General features: G+C 47.1%; 1 protein-coding gene across 1 annotated transcript in view; it reads left to right on the forward strand.

The window, feature by feature from the left end:
* LOC146809966 (bMERB domain-containing protein 1-like) overlaps nucleotides 1-20,426 on the forward strand; it is a 329,341-nt gene that overhangs the window by 105,099 nt on the left and 203,816 nt on the right. Inside the window, exon 2 of the mRNA XM_085616839.1 lies at nucleotides 17,776-17,896. Within this exon, the coding sequence (XP_085472965.1) occupies nucleotides 17,776-17,896 (121 nt within the window). The remainder of the gene's footprint in view (nucleotides 1-17,775; nucleotides 17,897-20,426) is intronic.

Here is a 20,426-nt window from a genome sequence, read left to right on the forward strand (position 1 = left end):
ATTAAGTTTGTTTTAATGTTTCCCTTAGCTTGAAGATGGTAGCTGCCTTGCACACAGCAGCAGCTCTCTGGTGCTTTTAACATACAAAGGGAAGAAGAAATGCAGTTGACATATGGAACTTTCCAATGTTTTTACCTTATGAGGTGTTCAGTTTTGCACGCAGCTATTGTCTTTCTCCCCTTATTTTTTTCACCCAAGGCTCATCTGTGAATGATTTAGGGCATAACGTCTCATCTCCAGCGTACCCGCTGCCTTCCTGACCTCCAGATTGATATTTGGACGAAGCCAATTAAAAGTTCCTCTCAATGTAAATATATATGCAGCTGGGAACAGGTGCTGGAATAAATTCTCAAAGATTTTCCTGACAGTAACACAATTCTCACTTATTTAGGCGAAAACATATGTTTATTTCTGGTCCATAATTCATGCTTGTTTGTGCTTCATTATCACCTCCAAGACACGTCATATACGAGCTTCATGAATAACAAAAGCAAATATATGTGCATTCATAATAAGACAGAGCCGCCTAAGAATGCGCCTCGTGTTTTGTTGGTAAAATGTCATGATTGCTCTTTTAGTGAAACGCTCGCTGCTGATGTCGACGGTGATCTGGTTATCACGCGTGACCCTCTTTAGTGATTAAATTGGGCAAATAATACAGCCTGATATTTGTATCTTTTGAAAGCCTCAAAAGGGTGGTATAAAGTGTGATAAACAAACAGGCTTTTGTTTTCAGAGGGCAGCTATTGTTGTCTAATTCATGCTTGTTTGTGCTTCATTATCACCTCCAAGACACGTCATATACGAGCTTCATGAATAATAAAAGCAAATAAATGTGCATTCATAATAAGATAGAGCTGCCTAAGAATGCTCTACCGGAAGCCTGTGAACCCCTTCTGGGCAAAAATTGAAACGACTGCAGAACTAAGACCTCCGGTAATACGACCAAATGTGGTTAAGACCTCAATTGGATTCTGTACTTCAGACCACAAGGGACATGACGCCCTGTGTGACAGACACCTGGGTTAGCGCTTCTGCTTTGGATTAACAGAATGGGAGGATTAGGGTTTTTTGCCTGTGTGGATGTTTAGAAGACGTTAGTGAGAGCTTCCCGCAGCTCGCCTTCTCGCAGAACAACCGTGCTGATACAGAGAGTACAGGTACAAAGCAAGAAAGGGATTAGGCTGCAGCCGGAAGATGGCAATCATGCGACATCTAGTGCCAGGTCAGCAGCAATGAGGAAGTCTGCGACCCGGAATAAAAACAGAGCCGATACCAAGCAGGTAGGAATAGAGGGGGCAAGTGCAGGCGAGCCAAAGGGAGAACAGAAGGTATAAAAGAGAACATGCAGAAAGTTTGTTTTTTTACCGAGACAGAAATAAATGATGCAGGTGACGGGGCTATAGCAAAGAGGTCTGTTCCAGTATTAACAAAAGAAGCAGGAAATTCAGCGCTGGAACATTAGTGCCACTGCCGGATGTAAAAGACATAGTGACGTCACATGCAAAATACATCTAAGGGAGGTCGGCCGGGCTGGCGCGCAGTGCACCCGCGCGCGCATGGCGGCGTACTTTCACTTTAAGCACTCCGTGTTTAAAGTGAAAGCACGCGTGTTTATCAAGATGACGGCGGACTGTCCACTGTCCTTACATGCACGTGCATGCTGTTAGGTTTGGACAAATGGTGAGAGCAGCCATCTTTGTCCATCCCTGCGCGTGCATGTAAGGCTTTGGCGGAATCTCTCTGACGAGAGCAGCGCATGCGCTGCTTTTCGCCAGGCGAGACCTAAAAAAGCAACATTGGAATTGTGTTATGAGGAACACAGAATATCATGTTAGCTTTCCGGTTATAACCATCACAGATATCCTTGGGACTGCAGACCACTGGATAGTAAAAGGCAGATGGAGGAGAAAAGAAATGTAGTCAGGTTGTGTCTAGTGAAAATCCTTATAAGGAAACATCACGCGAGCACTGCGCATCAGAATCTATTAGTATCTGGAAACTGGTAACTTTATTTTGTAATTTCTACGTGGCTCTTACTTTTTCTGCACATAAACACACTCTGCTCAGCTCCATCTAAGTCATCATCTCTCAACTGGTCCACAGAGCTGGCGCTCATTCTTTCTGCGTGGTTTTCAAAGACGAATCCGCGATGCCAACTATGGTGCTGAGAAACAGGGTTTGAGTTTCGGAGTCAGCACAACATCCTGTGATCTTGGGCAAATCACTTAATCTCCCTGTTCCTACAAAAAGGAAGATGTCCTTGTGTAAATTAACTGGCGCTCAAGTAAAGTGCTCTAATACATTCGTGCAGTGTTCACGCTATACAAAATTGATTTTTTTTTTGTTTTTAAAGAGATATACTCAGGGGCAGATTTACAAGCCCCTTGCGCCACTTTTGCGTCACTTTTCCCATGTTAAAAGTGATGCAAAAGTGGCGCAAGGGGCCTGTAAATCCGCCCCTTAGTGTGCTGCAGTACCTTGACCCGAGGACTTGCAGTCGGAGGTTCAGGACGGGCAGAGTTACCAACATATTCCATTTGGGAGGATGCATGGCGAAATGAGGTAGTCAACACATGCCATTTGAAGAAGGAACGAAATGGTTAAACTGGCAGGGGAACCAATAAAAATAAAAAAATAGTCCCAAAACAATGCCCTACAATTATCCTCTGCAATCGATGTCTAACGGTAATTGGGCACATCGCTCAGGCAGGGCTAAACACGGAAAAGGCGTGACGTATGCATGCCCTTCACAAATGGGGAGAATGCACAATGGAGCAACGATGGTGCCAGCAAATGGGAAGCCACTGGGCGGACTGTAACCCACGATATAGATACAGCACTTCTGGGTGTGAGACAGTGCATGAGCGCCGTCTAGAGCCGAAACCTTAAAATGAGCCTATTTGCTCACTCATCCACCTATAATTCATTTTTGTGACTTAAGCTCCCACTCCGTGGATCTCTCTGTGTAACCTCTATGTCACTCATGGTTTAACCCTACATGTTCTGAGAGATGACATTTCTGTTCTGTGGGAAATGAAAGATGGCACGTATTGCCTTCTGAGAGAGAGGGAAGCTTGCTTTGCTACTGCGATTCAGTCCTGGTCTGTGATGAAGTAAAGCTTGCACCACTGTTGTCTGGTTTGAGCCTGTCCTGTGATGGAAAAGGCGTGTGCTTATGCTACCCTAGGTGTACTTGTCCTCTGAAGTTGAGATGCTTGCACTGTTTTGGACCAAGATGTACCTGTTCTATGAGAAAATGTTTTTCCAATGCTGTTGCCCCATCTTCTTATCATATAAAGGATACTTTGAGTGTAGTTGCCTAACATGTCCTGGCCAGTCTGAAGTGTTTGTTAGACTCAGGGCAAAATACACTGGCTGCACAGGCCTTCCCCCCTACCCTGTTCAAGTCACATTTTTCCAGCTTGACCAAACTGTGTGACCCCGGGCAATTAACTTTCTTCTCTGCCTCCTTTTCTGTGATCATCACATTGAGAACACCTTGAAATAATTCAGTTCAGGATGTCCATTGTACATAGGCAACTCTCCTTTATAACTCAATAGACAATAATGTTGCTTTATTCATAGCAATATTAATGGCCATGTATAGGAGGTAAAAGACAACTAACTTGCCTCTTTGGTCACTAATGAAAATTCCATCAGGGCAGAAGGGGGAAATAATTTGATAACCATACAGGATTGAAATTGAAAAATGTCTAATCAGGAAACCTGGTTTCAATCCTGGCTTCTAAACTTGATCAGTGTGACCCTAGGCAATTACTTTTCTTCCCTGTGCCTCCTTTTACATGATTGCCCTAAAATAATTCAGTTCAGAATCACACTATACAACTATCTCTGTTGTGTAGGGGTTAATAGACCATAATGTTGTTCCATCTATTAAAATGGCTTGTATGTCAGGAATAGGGCGACTGGCTTGCCTCTTCAGTGATTAATAAAACTGTCTTTACAGAAATGATGTGGTTCCCCAATTCTAAGAAAGGCTACTCAGTGCAATGATATAGTCTAATGTGCTAGAAGTGACACACTCGAAAATACACTTTTTTACGTAAAGGTGTGTACCTCAGCTATAAAGTGGCAGTAAGTGACACTTTCAGCAGGGCATGAGGTCCAGGATGACCTAGGACCTGTTCTCCTCAGCCTTCATGGCACTGCTTTTCCAGACAGGATTCAACATAGAAGGGGTCGTGTAGTACTTAATTTGTGAAAGAAAGAGCCCGAAGCTCTGCTCTTATACTGGTGGCCGATGCAATTAAACAATTGTGTTCCAGTAATCTTTAATCCACTATCAAACACTCGTACCACTTTTTTCTTGATTTTGCAGGTTGCTGCTTTTTCTTTGTGACGGTTTTGCCTTCTTTTTCTTCCTCTGTCTTTCCGATCTGTGTCCTTTTCCCTCTCTTGCACTTAGTAAATATCTGATACGAAAAAATAAGTGCTGGTCCACAAAAATAAGTGCTGGTTCCCTCCACCAGCAACCACTGGCTCAAATTAAGCACTAGAACCGTAGAGAGTTATAGGACCCAGCCATCACTGCCTTACCACCACTTCCCCATTGGTGCTGGAAAGGCAGCAGAAGATGCTTTGGTGGTGGGTGTGTGGTTTGCAGTCACAAGACCAATGTAGTCCTGCTTCCATTTTAATTGTATTTATTTTATTGTGTTAGCTTATAAACATAAGCCACACAATGTGAAAATAATAACATTCTCTTTCTAATGCATCAACATGGATTCAAACAGTAAATTAGCACCGTTCACAAGTGTAGAAGCAAAAAAAGCAGAAAAGCAACTTAGGCTAATTACAAAGTCTTTGTAGAAACCTTGTAAAAGTGTCAGATACAACTAACAAAGTGCTCAGTTCAAATAATAAATAACGTCAGTACGCTGTTAGGCTACAGCAGCATGGAAGATTTTCAAACACTTGCCCAGAGTATAGTGAATACAGCTCTTGTTCCAAACAGTCCCCAAGGGCCCCTGCTTGTGTTCCATGGACATTAATTTATTACCTCATCAGAATATCCAATGGCAAGTCACGAAGTTTGTGACTTTTTAGACAGTTCTGTTGGAGCGTCGATGTACTCTTCTAAAATCAGATGATCGGAAGTGACGTACAAAGGCAAGATACGTTCACAGCGTGAGGACACCAGTGGCCTAGCAAAGCGGGTAGGGAGGCGGTCCGTCCTGGGCTGCACGAGTTTTGGTAGCTGCGGCTTTCCCCGACGCAGGGACCGCAGCGGACGGCCGCAGGTCTAGCTACGTCACTGGATGACACTACTCTACTTAGGTAACAAAACTGTCTCACTAGTGCCAAGTGCACAAGCTTTAAACACATGCGTACAGATAAAAACACTGCGGCGAGTCAAAATAGTTAAAGGTTCAATATAGGGGAGAGGATGTGGTCCGTCGGCTTAAACTGCAGACGTTGGTGCAAGAAACCAGGGTTCGATCCTCGAGGTCGCGTCCACATCCTGTGATTCTGGGCAAATCACTTAATCTCCCCGTGCCTGAATATGTAATGTAAATACGGTGCTCATGTACAGCGCTCCAATACCTTCCGGTCGAGTTCGCGCTATATAAAAGATGAAAAAATAAATAAATAGGTAAACGCCATAAACAACCGTTTCTTAAACATGGCACAGTTAAAAAGTGAAATGGCGAGAGTGGGTTACTTACTATAAGGCACTCCTAGAACTCAGCCATTGTGATGTCTAGTACAAGATCGCGTAACTTCCCATGCTACATGTGTATGTTATGTTATAATAATTTATTGGCGCAAACAATTACCCGTTAGTGTCTAGGTGCTGGACATAGAAGCGACTGGATTAAAAATAGTCAGCATCGGTTTTAAACATAGATGCATTATCTATTTCTCATTTAATGTATTTTACCCAGCGTGATTGTTGGGAAATCTGAAACTATCTTACTGCGCAAGCTGCGCCCCTGATACCTGCCTGGCAACCATGGGCATTTCCTAATTACATGGACTCTTTGGTGCCCTCTTTGCAACATTTTCAGCAGAAGAGGGCTTATCGTCTCATCACGTGGTCAACTCTTTCTCTCAGGGAACTCGTTTCTGTGCTAAAATTCAGATCTCCCTCGTGCTGCCATCTGCACAAAATACATCATCTTTCCTGCTGTTTTTGTTCAATCCCCGCCTGGCCACGCCCCTCTGCTCCTCCTATGTAAAAGATGGGTGTCTTCGGCACAGGGTTTGCACATTTCATGGCAGCCGAGCCCCTCCTGTAGCGGCCGCCGAGCCGTCATACATATTGCATGTGTGTGAAGGCACTGCATAAGTAAGTCAGCCGGCTCTGATGGTAATGCAGGTAGCGGAGTGTGAAGTGGGTCAGGGCGCCGCGCATCTGGCGCCGCGGAGCTGGGATGGAAGGACTCAAGGGGAGGTGCCGGCCCTGCCTGCCTGTATCTGTCAGAGCAATGCGCTCTCGCCAGAGGGAAATGCTCAATTGCTAGGGAATAATAGTAATCAGTGAGCGAACTCAATGGGGTAATGATATGCGCAATGTGGAGGAGGTCCGAGTGCTCCCTCGTTGTCACTGGGTGGGTTGGCAAAGACTTTCACGAAAGGGTAAACGTATGGAATTCCGGTGGGTGCACAACTGCCACGTGACCCCACGACATGTAATATATTTAAATGTGCAGCCAACCCTAGCTCTATGCTAACAGTATTTTGTTGAAACTTGAATTGCCACATATATATAGGAGACCAAACATCAAGCCTAGACTGCAGACTGCCGTTGCCTAGTGTGATGGGGGCAACGCGCGTACATTAATTAGCGCTGCGGCCGCAAAGAATACTGGACATGGCTCATTTAGTTTGCCGCGTGGTCCGGACTGCCTGAGCCGGGCCACGCCCCTTTAGTTATAGCTAGCGCGTGACGACACGCGCTAGCACTACGTGAAGCCTCCGGGCGCGGGTAGACTGCACGCTACCCTGCCGGAGGACACTACATTCCTTCCAACCTTTATTAAACAACAAACAAACATTGAATACGTAGATCAGTTACCAGTCACTAGGATTCTAGTCCTTGGTTCATCACACCATGAACCCTGCTATGCGGGAGGATGGAGCTGGATTGCTTCTCAGGCCATATCTAGAGTGTTCTCCCCATGAGGATGGCAATGACGGGGTCATTTCCTGCGAGACTTCACCCTCAGGAGATCTTACAGGGGAACTTGGCAGTGCTCCGTCTGGCATTCCAAACAGTGAAGGGGTGCTATGGTCAGATCGGTCCAAATCTTCAGTGGGGATCGTTCCTTGGTCACCATCCGTTCCTTCCTCCCCTGACTGTTGACGTGGTCTGGCGTCCAGGTTATCCGATAGCAGCTGGTCCGGAGTTCTGGCGTGTACTTTTTTAAAGAAAGAGATGTTGCGTGTGATTTCCTCGGTTTCTCTTCTGGCTGTTATCATTGTGCCGGTTCGGCGGATAACTGTCCATGGCTGATGTTCGAACGGAAGCCGGAACTTGCTCCCGGGGTACCTGTCCTTGACGTAGACTCTGTCCCTTACTTGAATGTCCGACATTCTGGCTCGTCGGTCGGCGCTGGCTTGGTCATTGGAACTGGTCCTGTTGGCTAGGACCTTTCCGGCGTCAATCTGAGACTGGGTCCAGCTCGGGTGATGCAGGATGGTGTCTTGCACTACTCGGCTCATGCTTGCCGGCCCCGGAGCTGCCTCAGTCGTGAGATGGGGCGTCAGACGGTATTCCCTCAGAAAACTGTATATGGCTCTCTCAAGTGGTGATTCGTCTGCATGCGCGATGTGAATTACTTTGTTGAGAGTGCGCATGAACCTCTCTACTTCCCCGTTTGCTTGGGGCCAGCGTGGGCTCACATTCCGGTGTTGAATTCCCCAAGCCTTGAGATAGTCTGCAAATTCTTTTCCATGGAAAGGTGGGCCGTTGTCTGTCTTCACCACTTCGAATATACCATGGGTCGCAATGGTTTTCTCAAGTTTTGTAATCACTTCCGTGGCTGTCTGGCTTCCTACAATCTCGACTTCGGGGTATTTCGTGTAGTCATCGATTATCACCAGGGCATAGCGTCCCTCTGGGAGGTGTCCGAAGTCAACACTCACGCACTCCCATGGCCGTTGGGGGTTTTCTTCAGTGATGACGGGGTGAGGGCGATCTGGTTGGCCTGATGTCTGGCCCCATGAGCACGTTCTGACTGTTTGTTCAACCAGTGGGTCCATCCCCGGGAACCACACCTTTGCCTTCAGCCGACTCTTTGTTTTTACCATGCCTTGGTGTCACCTGTGTGCGAGGTCTACGGCTTGTTGAGCAAGGCTTGATGGGATCACCAGTCGCGGGCATCTGAGTAGACAACCGCTGCTGTCTACCGAAAGTTCATCCTTGACCCGCACAATGGACTCCAGGACGGCCTTTGCTTGTGGCGTCCTTCTAGTCATGGTGGACTGAATGGGGCGCCAGTCATTTGATTGGACTGCTCTTATGGCCAGCTGCAGGCATTCATCAGTCCGGGTGGCACCTACAATGGTTTCAAGACTCATGGGGAGTGGTCGGGATCTTTCCGATACGAGCCAGACATATTCTTCAGTGTCTTCGGCATCCTCTTCTTCCGCTTTGTTGGCGGCCCTAGGATGTCGCGACAGGTAGTCCGTCGGATTGGATGAGCCTGGCTTGTATTCGACTCGATAGTCATACCCCTGCAGCTGAAGGATCAATTTTTCAATCCTCGGGGGAGGCTTGGATGCTGACCCTTGAAACAGGGGGATGAGGGGTTTATGGTCGGTGGACACTGTGAATGGATGGCCGTACACGTAGACGTGGAAGTGCCGACAGGCCCAGTGGATGGCGATCGCTTCTCGTTCTATTTGCGAGTATCTCTGGTCCGTGTCCATCAGGGAGCGGCTCGCATATGCGATCAGGGCCCACTCTCCATTTCCTTGTAATTGCGTGAGCACGGCTCCTAGCCCGTATGGGCTGGCGTCAACAGCGATGTTGGTGGATCGGGCCGGGTCGAAGTATGACAGTGTCATGTCTGCCGACATGGCTGCTTTGGTATCTTTGAAGGCTTGTTCCTGTTCGGTGCCCCATTGCCACGTGGTAGTGGATTTCGTCAATTCCCTGAGGGGCTTTGTGAGGTTGGATAAATCCAGGACAAACCGCCCGCAGAAGTTCACCATCCCTAGGAAGTTTCTTATTTCCGAGATGTTGGAGGGTGCTGGGGCTTCCTGGACGTCCCGCACCTTGTTGGGGTCCGGGGCCACTCCTTTGCTGGAGTACGTGTAGCCAAAGAAGCTTGTTCATTAAGAACTGGCACTTTTCTTTGTGTAGGGTCAGTCCGGATTCTTTGATCCTCTGGAGAACCCTTCGAAGTCTACGGTGGAGATCTTCCATCGACGATGCATATATTAGTAGGTCTTCGCTTACATTCAAGACCCCCGGGAGCCCGCTGAGGACTTCACGGATGGTGTTTTGGAACACCTCCGCGGCACTCGAGATCCCGAAGTTGAGGCGTCGGTATCTCCGGAGACCGACGTGCGTAGAGAAGGTGGTGATGTATCGAGAGTCCGGGTGTAGTGGCAGTTGGTGATAGCCGGACCGTAGGTCCATCTTTGAAAACCATTTTGCGCCGTTCAGTTGTCCCAAGATGTCGATGGTGGGGGTTAGGTGACGTTCCCTTTTCACCGCGGCGTTTGCATGGTGCATGTCAACGCAGATGCGGACCTGCCCTGGCTGTTTCGGTTTCCATGCCACTACGATCGGGGACACCCATGGGGTGGGTCCACTGACCTTCTCGATAATCCCTTGTTTCTCCAGTGCCTCTAGCTCTTCTTCGACCTTCTTCCGCAGGTGGAATGCGATATGCCTGTGCCTCAGCGCAACTGGTTGGACTGACGGGTCGATGTGGAGAGAGACTTCTTTCCCTTTCAGGCATCCAATGCCTTTAAAGACGTTTTCGAACTCCTCCATGATGGCCTCCAGTTCCTCCTCCTGTACCGCCATGGCGAATGAGATTAGCTTCAGCTCCTCTGCTGATTGCCCGCTTATCAGCATTCCACTTCCTTCCTTGGCCACGTACACTGTGGTGGGGATCTTGAGGTCCCGGTGTCTCAGTTCAGTCTTGAGACATCCCTGGAGCGGGATGGGTGTCTTCTGTCCGTACGCAAACACCCTGATCATTGCTTCACGCAACGGTGGGCGTGGACATGGTTGATTGTACACGTTGGCAGCCATTAGTTCGATCGAGGCCCCTGTGTCTATGGTGGCTCTCACATCCTGGTGGTGGATCTTGATTCTGCACCTTGGAAGTCGTCGTCTCTTCCGTCGTGGTTGGTCTACTGCGAATACATAGTGGACCGGGTAGTCTCCCGCATCATCGTCCATGTCCTCACTGTCGTGTGCTTCAGCCACTGCCTGTGCTGCTTCTTTCCGTGATTTCATAGACCGGTATATCGCCGCGAAGTGGTTCATCCACCCGCAAGCACTGCACTTCTTCCCTCTCGCTGGGCAGTCTTTCATGCGATGGGGCGTGCCTTAGCAGTAGCCGCATTCCTTTTTCTTGTCTTGCGGTCTTCTCCCTGAGTTTTGGCGCGCTTTGGGCCTCACCACGGTTGCCTTTTCCACTGCGTTGACTTGTTCCGTCTTGATGGGTCGGTGGAGGACCGCCTCCATGTGGGATGCTCTGGCTTGCGACAGCTCTTTTGACCGGCCCAGGGTGAGGATATCCGCTTGAGACTTGCCATCCACCTGAAGGATGTTCACTCTGAGTTTGGACGAGAAGCACCCTTGTATTATCTGACCTCCGATTTCTTCCTGTTCATCTCGAAATCCGCACGTGCTGGCCAGCTCCTTCAAACACCCGTGGAACGCGTCTAACGACTCCTCTGCTTCTTGTTTGGCCTGGTGAAAGATGAATCTTTCATAGTCCCTGTTCGCCATCGGCTCAAAGTGCGCGTTTAGGGCGTTGAGCAGCGTCATATACGTTTTGGGTGTGGCCTCCACCAGGGTTTTGTAAATACGGTGGATGTCTTTGCCTCCCAGATGGAGGAGTAGGGCTCTCCGCCTGTCCCGGGCTATGCCCGCCCCTGAAGTAAATTTGAAGACGGTCAGTCCAGTCCCTCCATCGCGGGGCGAGGAATGAGGGGGTGCCATCTACTACAAAGGGCTCTATGGCCGGGATTGACGCCATCTTAGTGCAGTCGCAGTCACTCCTCGCGGCACGTGCGCTGCATACCTCCTGGGCTTAGTAGTAGCCGCCTGGCTGAGGGGGACGAAGGCGCAGTCGGGTCCTCCCTCTGTAGCCTGTGGTTGCTGGCCTCACTGCGATGTCCTCCTTCCTTGGGAGTTGGGGCACACACAAGCTTGGGCTCCAGCAGGGTGTGCAGGAAAATTCCTTTTCTCCCCAGGTACTCTCAGGGGCAGATGGGTCCGCACTGAAAGTAGCAGACCTGCCAGGAGCACACAGCAGGCCTCTGCAGAGTAAGCAGCTCCCCTGTGGTTATATGGCCTAGATCAAAAGCTCTTAACCACTCCTGGGGACAAAGCACACCAATCGAGGCACTCGGGCTCGTTACCGCCTCGTCGCCAGTGTGATGGGGGCCGCGCGCTTGCATTAATTAGTGCTGCGGCTGCAAAGAATACTGGACATGGCTCATTTAGTATGCCGCGTGGTCCGGACTGCCTGAGCTGGGCCACGCCCCTTTATTTATAGCTAGCGCGTGACGACAGGCGCTAGCACTACGTGAAGCCTCCGGGCGCGGGTAGACTGCACCGCTACCCCGCTGGAGGACACTACACCTAGTAGCATTGCTCAATTTACTGCCCGGATCCCACCCTGCCCGGCATAGGCCATATGCTGGGTTGACTCACTGGCCGCCGCCGATATGCCAACCATTCAGATTTGCAAAAACAAATGAGTATTGAACAGGGCCGGCTTTTGGCATGGGCGAGCTGGGCCAAGGCCCAGGTGGGCGTCTAGCTTCAGAGGGGCGCACCGAGCTAATTAGCAAACTGCGTTTAATGTTTTTATTCATTCAAGGCCGCCTGCGACTTTAGGCTCTCGTTTCCTTCTCGTAGTTTCTCTTTTTCCCATCAGCCTGCCTTCTTCCTCTCCACTAGGGTCACACTTTCAAATTGTGAGCCAGTGGAATGTAGCTCGGGTGTGGCATAAGTGATTCAGGTGAGGGGGTGGGGAAATGTGTTTCCAGGTCGGTCACTGCTCTGAAGTAATCAGCATGACGTGGCCGGTGAGCACCGAAAGGCCCCCACAGAGATCACAGCAGGAGCAGGGCAAAAGAGAACAGAGCTATGGTAGGTGGGAGTGAATGTTGAAGAAAGAACACTGTCCCTAGTTCTCCCTCACGCACACCATATATACTTCAAGGTACATTCCATTTTTTTATTGCAGTTTAAAACTTTTATATAGCGCTAAATCAACCCGAAGGTATAGGAGCGCTTTACATGAGCACTGGGAAACGTTACACAAGGACACAATTATTTGTGTTTTTTAGTCGCAGGAGATTTATGTGATTTACCCAGAATCACAGGATGTTGAGTCTACCACGAGACTCAAACTCAGTTCCCCAGTTGGCAGCTCTGGCCATTAGGCCACATCCTCTCCCCACATCCTCTATTCACTGGTGTGCAGCTTCTAGCTCTGTCTGTATCATAGCGAGGTAAGGGCAGCGGCATAGCTTAGTCAGTGTGATTCGGGATGTGAATCGTACATTTTATAGAACAGTATGCCAAAGGCTGGAGGGATGACCAAGGTGTGGGATATACTGTTCCCATGAGGAACAGGTTCAATACTGATCTGCATTAGATGGGCCCCTGTCTAAGTTCCTGATTAACAAAATAACAAGTTAAGACCTTTTAGTCAAACGAGGATGACGAAAAAAGTAAATCCATCGGAGAGCAGACTCATGACCCCCAGACCCAACTCTCAGGCCAAGAATGCATTTATTTAGGGGGTGTCACCCACACACCACTCCACCCTCCTCCGAAGCTACACCCCTTGTGAAGAGGTGCATGTTCTTATGCCAGCACTGCCAGTGGCCGGTGACATTTGAAAGTGGTGAGGCGTAAATACTGCACTGTGGCGAGCGAGCGTAGGGAGCGAGCCCGAACCACCCAGTGGGCAAATGGTGCATCTCAAGCAAATTTGAGAAAGAAGTGGCTTGGCGAAGACATCTCTGGGAGTAGCCAGACAAGTCTCTTTGCACTTGCACAGGTACATCGCTCTTCCTGCATTCACATAGGCACACTACTCACCCTCCACTCATAGACCCATTACTCACCCTTCCCTGACACATCACTAAGCCTGCATTCACCCATCCACACCACATCACTCACCCTGGAGTCACACAGGCAGTCTGCCCAACCTGCACTCACACAGACATCACTCACCCTTCGCTGCACTGCACTGCACTCAATAGGTTTAACTTATTAAAGCCTGTCTAGGCCTGACATTGCCTGGTAACAGACTACAGTAAGGGGACGGTAATTAATATAAAGAAAACTTACCTTCCTCCGCTCAACTTCTCTACACTCACGCGCCGCCTCGGGTTCATCCAATATCCCAGAAGACAGGCCCCCTGTCGGTACAGTTATATAGAGTGATTCCTCTATTTACCGTAAGTGCCCATGAAATGCTCAGTGCGCTGTGCTGCTGGTTTCTTGTAGCTCAGCTCGGCCAGGCTTCCCTGCCAGCTGTTCGATGAGACGGGGGACGTCGTTCTCAGGTCCTTCGTCCCTCACAACCATTAAACTAGGCTTTTCGTAGTGGTGGACCTTTTACTTTGTACTGGTAGACTGCCCCAAACCCCACCATCAGCCATTCGTTGGTAATAATGGTGACACTGCAGTTTTATGGCAGTTCTTTTGACTGTTTTTAACAGGTGACACTACTAGTCACTTTACCCCTGTTCATTTTACTGATCTCAGATGGATGAAGAGCTCAGATTGCCCTGCCTGGAATCTGGATTAATGATCTCGGGTGATGTTCAGATGCAGCAACGAGAGCTTAATTCATGAGCCTATCGGTCTGGTTGATTCAGCAAATATAGAGCTGAACAGACTAGCACCCTTCGTCCATGGCTATATGGTCACTGCTGCGTTTTACATGTTAATGTTTCTTTTTTTACAGTCAGACCTGTCCAGTCACCCATAACATGTGTCACCTGCCTTCCAGGTGAAAGACCTGCAAACCTGCAAATTTAGACTCTCATTGCAAATGGTCTGCGGCCAGCCCGTCGGTGTATTTTCGGGATGGGATGCTTGATGTCAGAGCATGATCATGCAACAGTTCTCGTTCACTTTAGCACTTCAAGCCAAGACCACTTTCATTGGCGGATTTTGTGTCAAACACTAACTGGTCAATAGAGAGGGAGCCCTTCACAAAGCTAAACTGGACAGGAGAGGCTGGTCTACTGACAGGACTACTGGAATCATGCAGTTTTTACCACCGGGGCGGTTTCTGCATATTTTTTGAATTGCTGCATGTGCGGCAGCATGACATGCATGGTGAAATGCCGGGTCATTTAAGGACAACTCACACTGCAGAGGAGACGTGATTCGTGAACGGCATAGATGAAATGCATTATTCTTGACATTGTACTCAGGAATAGACCACGGGTTCTCGCTGGACAGTTATCGGACAGTGAGGCGGTGGGCAGGGATGAAGCGTCAGTCAGGCTCAGTCATGCCCGCGAGGCTCACCAGCCAGATGCAGGAAGATGGAACCTGTCAGTGCCACAGTCACCCTACTGGAAACACCTTAAGGCCTCTCATTTATAGAGCAGCAGCTTTGTCGGACGCCTTCAGGAGCATTAAAACGCGCATCGCTCGGCAGAGGAGGAGAACTTGTTATTGCTTGTTATTGCTTTCCATCGCTTTTCTTTGCGTTTGTCATCACTTTCTAGTGTCTGTTACTACTAATTACCAGGGGCGGCTGGTGACATTTGAAATTAGTGGGGCATAAAGGTTTGGGATGAGTGGCTGTTGGTGTGCTCGCTCAGCATGCAAGCCCGACCGTCATAAGGTAGAACTCCCCCCCCAATTTTTTTGGGTAAAAATAGTGTGCAAATGGTGCATTGTCGAGGATATTTGAGATACCAAGAAGGCTAATAAAGCTATTGTGAAAGTGCGGTTATGGCAACAATAAAGAGATTTCGTATAATGACGCAGGTAGCTACTTATTCAGTATAACCACAGAACTTCATATCAGACTTTGAGATAACAAGCCTGAGTACCTCACATATTTCTTTATTTGTTGATCTACATGCGCAAATTATATCTACTGATGGTTGGTCTTTGCTTGGAACAGCACAGGCAAGCTAAAATCTCAATGCAAAGTTTCCAGAATAATGGCGTGTCATAAGAAGTCAGACAATTGTTACTATTTATTGGCACCAGCTCACAAAACTAATTTTCACGTCAGATTGGCGAGGTCTGATAACTATCTCCTAAATATATAACATAAAATGGACCAATAATGTTCGTTATTGCTGTTTGTTTTCCTCTTCATCATCTATTGATTCTTTAACCAAAACCATCACATACACAATCTAATTAGTCAACAAGTAACCTGTTCCTTCCGAAAAATATTATAATTGTACCATGTTTATACATGAAATACAATTAAAACATGCGTGTAGGGATGATGGAAGATGCACGGAGAGACGACTGGGGAACCACTAAGAGGGCCCCTCACAACATGGCACTCAAACTTTTAACAGTGCTCCCTCGGATTGTGTGCTATGGTGGCAGAAATAGATAGTGTGCGCACCCGCAACCAGTGCAACTAATTCACACTGTGCAGTTTCCACACGGATTTTACACTGGACAGCACATGGGGACTCATTATTTCAACACGGGCTTTGCCGCAAGCAGCATGTGGCGACTCATTATTTCAACACGGATTTTACACTGGGCCCGCGAGTGGCGACTCATTATTTCAACAGGAAGAGGAGCTCACATGTGGTGACTCAATATTTCAACACGGATGCTGCACGGGCCCACATGTGGAGACTCAATATTTCAACAGGGATTCTGCACTGGGATCGCGTATGGCGAGTAATTGTTTCAACATGGGTGCTGCACGTGGTGAAATGATACTACGCCGCACGGCGCCATGTACAGAGCCACGCATTTAGACATTAGTGCGGGACCCGTGTCCACTATAGGGGCCCGTTAGGTCAACACAAAGGCAGCGCCAAGGATGCTTTGTTTAAGGGGACATGTTGTAGCAGAACCATCTCCATTTCAAAAGGTCCCCGGGCAGGCGCCCTTTTAACAAACGCACATATACACGCCGGTCCTGGCATGCAGGTGTGTGGCACATGACGTGCCAACCGCCCGCATGTGTGAGGATGGTTTGAAAAACCTAATAATATAACGTGAAACGTTCATAAAAGAGGAGCAGGCCATTCGCCTTGATTACAATCACACTGTGGCAGTGAGCCCGGTCGGACTTGTTGGGATAAACAGAGGTGCACGTCTTCCTTGTTGTGGTGCCAAAAAACCTCACGGTGAGTCCGAGCAAGGGCTCGGCCTTGGCTCAGCGGCCATCTATCATGCACCTCGAGAATACCGAATATACTGCCTTTAACGGCGTATGTAGGCGCTATAAAGTCACTAAACGGCTGCACCTAGCGCGTTAGAAATCTTTATTAAATTAATACATATATTTATATGGAGTGCCGACACAGCATGACACTCAAAAATGCATTACACAATTATTACAGCAATACTGGGGCCAGGGAGTATGCAGTAATTACTAAAATACCTAGATGAATACGTTTTGTAAGCGATTCCTACGTTTCTATTTTCAAGTCCATCTGCAGTTGTATTTTTGCTTTAAATGTCACACTCCTCAGTATTCGCTTTTGTCCTGGAAACTATCCGTTAAATCTGGAGTGCACTTAAATCTTGCTATCTCTGTAACTCCTCCAGTTGCGGCTCGGGGGTGTGGGGGGTATCGCGCGGGGGGGGGTGTTAAAATAAATTTAAAAAAATCCTCCATCCTACCTGAGGTCCTGAGCACGTCCGCGCCGCCTCGGGTCTGTCTGTTGGCGCCTACAGCCCCTCCCAGGCTCTCAGCCTTACATTCATTTCATTTTATTTTAGAGTGCAGTCACCAAAGTGCTGGGCACAACGGCACAAATCAATACCTACTTAAGCAAGGTTGTGTACATTTGTCAACCATATAATTATTAGGAAACTAGTCAAGAAACTTGATCCTGGAAGGCAAAAGAAATAAGATTTACTTTCTACATGACTCTGAGGATTGAGAGCGCAGCGGAGACAAGAACCAGCTAGAAATTGGAGTGCTCCTTAGCCAAGAGGAGACTGCTGCAGCCCACAGAGATCCCCTCCCACTGTACTAGGTCTCGAGCCAGCGAACTGCATCCACCCCTAGCCACAGTGGTAGGCTCCACAGTGCACCCGGAACCGGATCAACCCACTTTGAGCTCTACAACCTATGGGGGCCAGTCCTACGCTACTGAGTGCCCACCTTGTAGCACAGTTGAGTGCATGCTGCTATCCGGGGTTATTATAAAACTAGAGGATGTTTGTCACCACTTTTATTAAGATTGTACTGCTTCTTCAAGAACTTTTTTCCCAGTGTGCCCTGGGGTAGCCATCAGATCCTGTCGTGCTGGGGTACACCTGTGGATTGCTGCATGATCCCATTCTGATGCCTACATGGACCTATGATGCTCCTGCTTGCTTCTAATGTTACCATGTTTCTGTTCTGTATGTTTTGGTTTCAGACGCAGATATCGTATCCATGGCAGACTCCACAACAACAGTGGATGATATTGAAGATGAGCTATTCAAAATCGAACGAATCCGCGAGGTGCTCGTGAGGCGGGAGTCTGAGCTGCGATATATGTGAGTATTGGTAGCTTCCCGCCACTGATGGTGGGCTTTGTTGCAGCAGGAGGTCTTTTTAGTGTGGCAAATTGTTGTGTCTCAATCTTGTCAAAGTTTCTCCTTATCCCTATCAGTGATTAAGTCCTGTACAGTAAGTATATTCTGTTTATAGAGTCACAACTTCCAAGCTGGGAGAAAAAAACAATGACAACTATACCATAATTCATAGAATGCTCAATGAAGGAAGGCAGTGAAAAACTTATTTAAAATGGTCCTGTTGTGTCAGACATTTGATTGCAACATTTGTCAGTTGAGAGTGGTCTTAAGGCCGCGATTAGAGGTTTTCATTATCCGTTCCTTCGTACCACCAAAAGACCAGCCTGTGGATACCGTTGTGGTCTATGCCGCATAAGTCTTGGCATACGCTCTTGCACCCTCTTTCCTGAAATCATTTTTCCTCTATTATATTTGTTGCACCTTTATCTGAAACTAGTGATATTGCTATCTATACCAGCACCTTAAAAAAATGGTGCCCTCTTTTGAGTGTGTAATGTGAATTTCAGGTGTAAATGACTTTTAATTATGGAAGGTTGAGCCCTCACCCACGACGCGTGGTCTGCTACATCATTGGACCCACTCCTTGTGAGCCTGAACATCCACTGTAAGTTATGAAATGTAAAAGGTGGTTAGGCAAGTTGTTCGAGTGGGGAAACCCACTATTTGACAATAACCGTGCAGAGAATCTTGATCTACAATATTTTAAACACTTACTGTATCCTAGCTACAATTGTGTGAGGGTAGGAAATTACGACTTCATTCTCTTCTCCCTTCCACAAGATTAAAACTTTCGTGGAACACAAATCATAAGCATGCCTTTGCCATTAGTTTATCAAATATTGTGACTTAATATTTGACAAACGTTGCCAAAATAGTAAATAGAGAATAGTGAGAGGATAAAGACTTCAAAGTAATAGTAAAAGAAAACTTCAACATTCTAAACCTCTAACAATTGCCTCTAGTCCACCTACGGTTCTCTATTTCACCGTCCTCTCTATGTTTACACTATACTAAAGTACATCTCTGGAATATAGGGATTAGAGACCAAAGAATAGATAATTACGTCATGAGGAAGACTTCCCAGCATCAGTTATGCAGGATTTAATCTAAATCCCCAATCATATATAACTTGAAATTGTAAAATAGAATTTATGAAAATATGTAAAAATGAATTCAAATGTATAATTCCCTAAATTAATAGGTCAACTAATTGCTAAATTGAATGTTCTATACAATGAAAACGATTAAAAAGAAATCTAAGATGAAATGTACTAACTCACATTAGAGCATAACAAAATAAATGCATTTCATGATCACCCCAGGTGTTAGGGCTTTAGTTAGCTACATACCAGTAAACAAACATATTTGGCACAACTAATAAACTTGCTTATTGAATGTTAGTCATTGTTCATATTATATGATTTATGTACAAGGCAATAAGCATTGGCTTTGCAAGGTCTCTGTGTCAATTAGTCCAGTTCACATGTACACATGACTCTACATACAAAAATATATGTTTCACAGGAGAATTATATTCTAGAGTGTGAAGGCACTGCTACATCTTCCTTTATCCTATGGTTACAATTCTCTACTTGTAAGTGAGAAAAATGTTTCTGTTATGGTGGTTGAAGAAAGGATGTCAGTTGGTCTTTTGTCTGCAATGAGAAAGTTGTTTTCACTTTGTCTAAATGGAAATGTTGCTCACTATCTGAACAGGCAACAGAATGTAATTCTACGCTAGTCTTTCAAAGTTTCATTGTTACATAAACTTGGCAGTTTTTCTCTCTCTCTCTCCACTTTAATGACTGAATTATACTCTGTTCTTGTCAAGTATTATACGTCTCTTCATTAGAAACATCAATCTTCACTCAAAGCACTTGGCTATATGGTAGGCCGTCATCAAACGATGTAGATAAAAGCTTGAGGCACAGAAGAAATTGTACCCTTTACGTATTAATATGTTAAAAATGAATTTTTGACCGAATAATGTACACTGATGTTAAATAAAAGTCAACTTTACTACCAATATTATGAGGGATGGGTCCACAGTCAATTATAATTGTGCCTTATGGGGATCAAGAAACAGCCCTGGCGTAGGTAGGCGACATCGCATTTCTCATGAGTGCACTATCACTTTCCCTAAGGCCACCTCCCTTCTGCATCTCCTAACCTGGAATTTGGCAGGATTAAATTCCATGTTAAATGACCCAAATCGGGGGGAGTTTGTCATTTATGCAAAAGTTGGTCGCACACTGCTCGTCACACCAGCAAGTTGCCCCAAAGGACTGTGGTAAATGTAGTGGCGACGGCGGGTACGCCTATGCCACGATGTGTAAAAAGAACAGTATGTGTTGCGTTAGCCATCCCTGGACACGTGTTTCGAGGTAGTTGCCTCTCGTCAGCAGGGAGCAGGTCAGTGTAAAGGGGTGCCGTGTGGACTGCCAAAATGTAATTAAAACAGGTCAAGTACCTCTCATGGCGCGCAGGTGCA

Source organism: Triturus cristatus, chromosome 7 (genome assembly GCF_964204655.1).
Source record: "Triturus cristatus chromosome 7, aTriCri1.1, whole genome shotgun sequence".
NCBI lineage: Eukaryota > Metazoa > Chordata > Amphibia > Caudata > Salamandridae > Triturus > Triturus cristatus.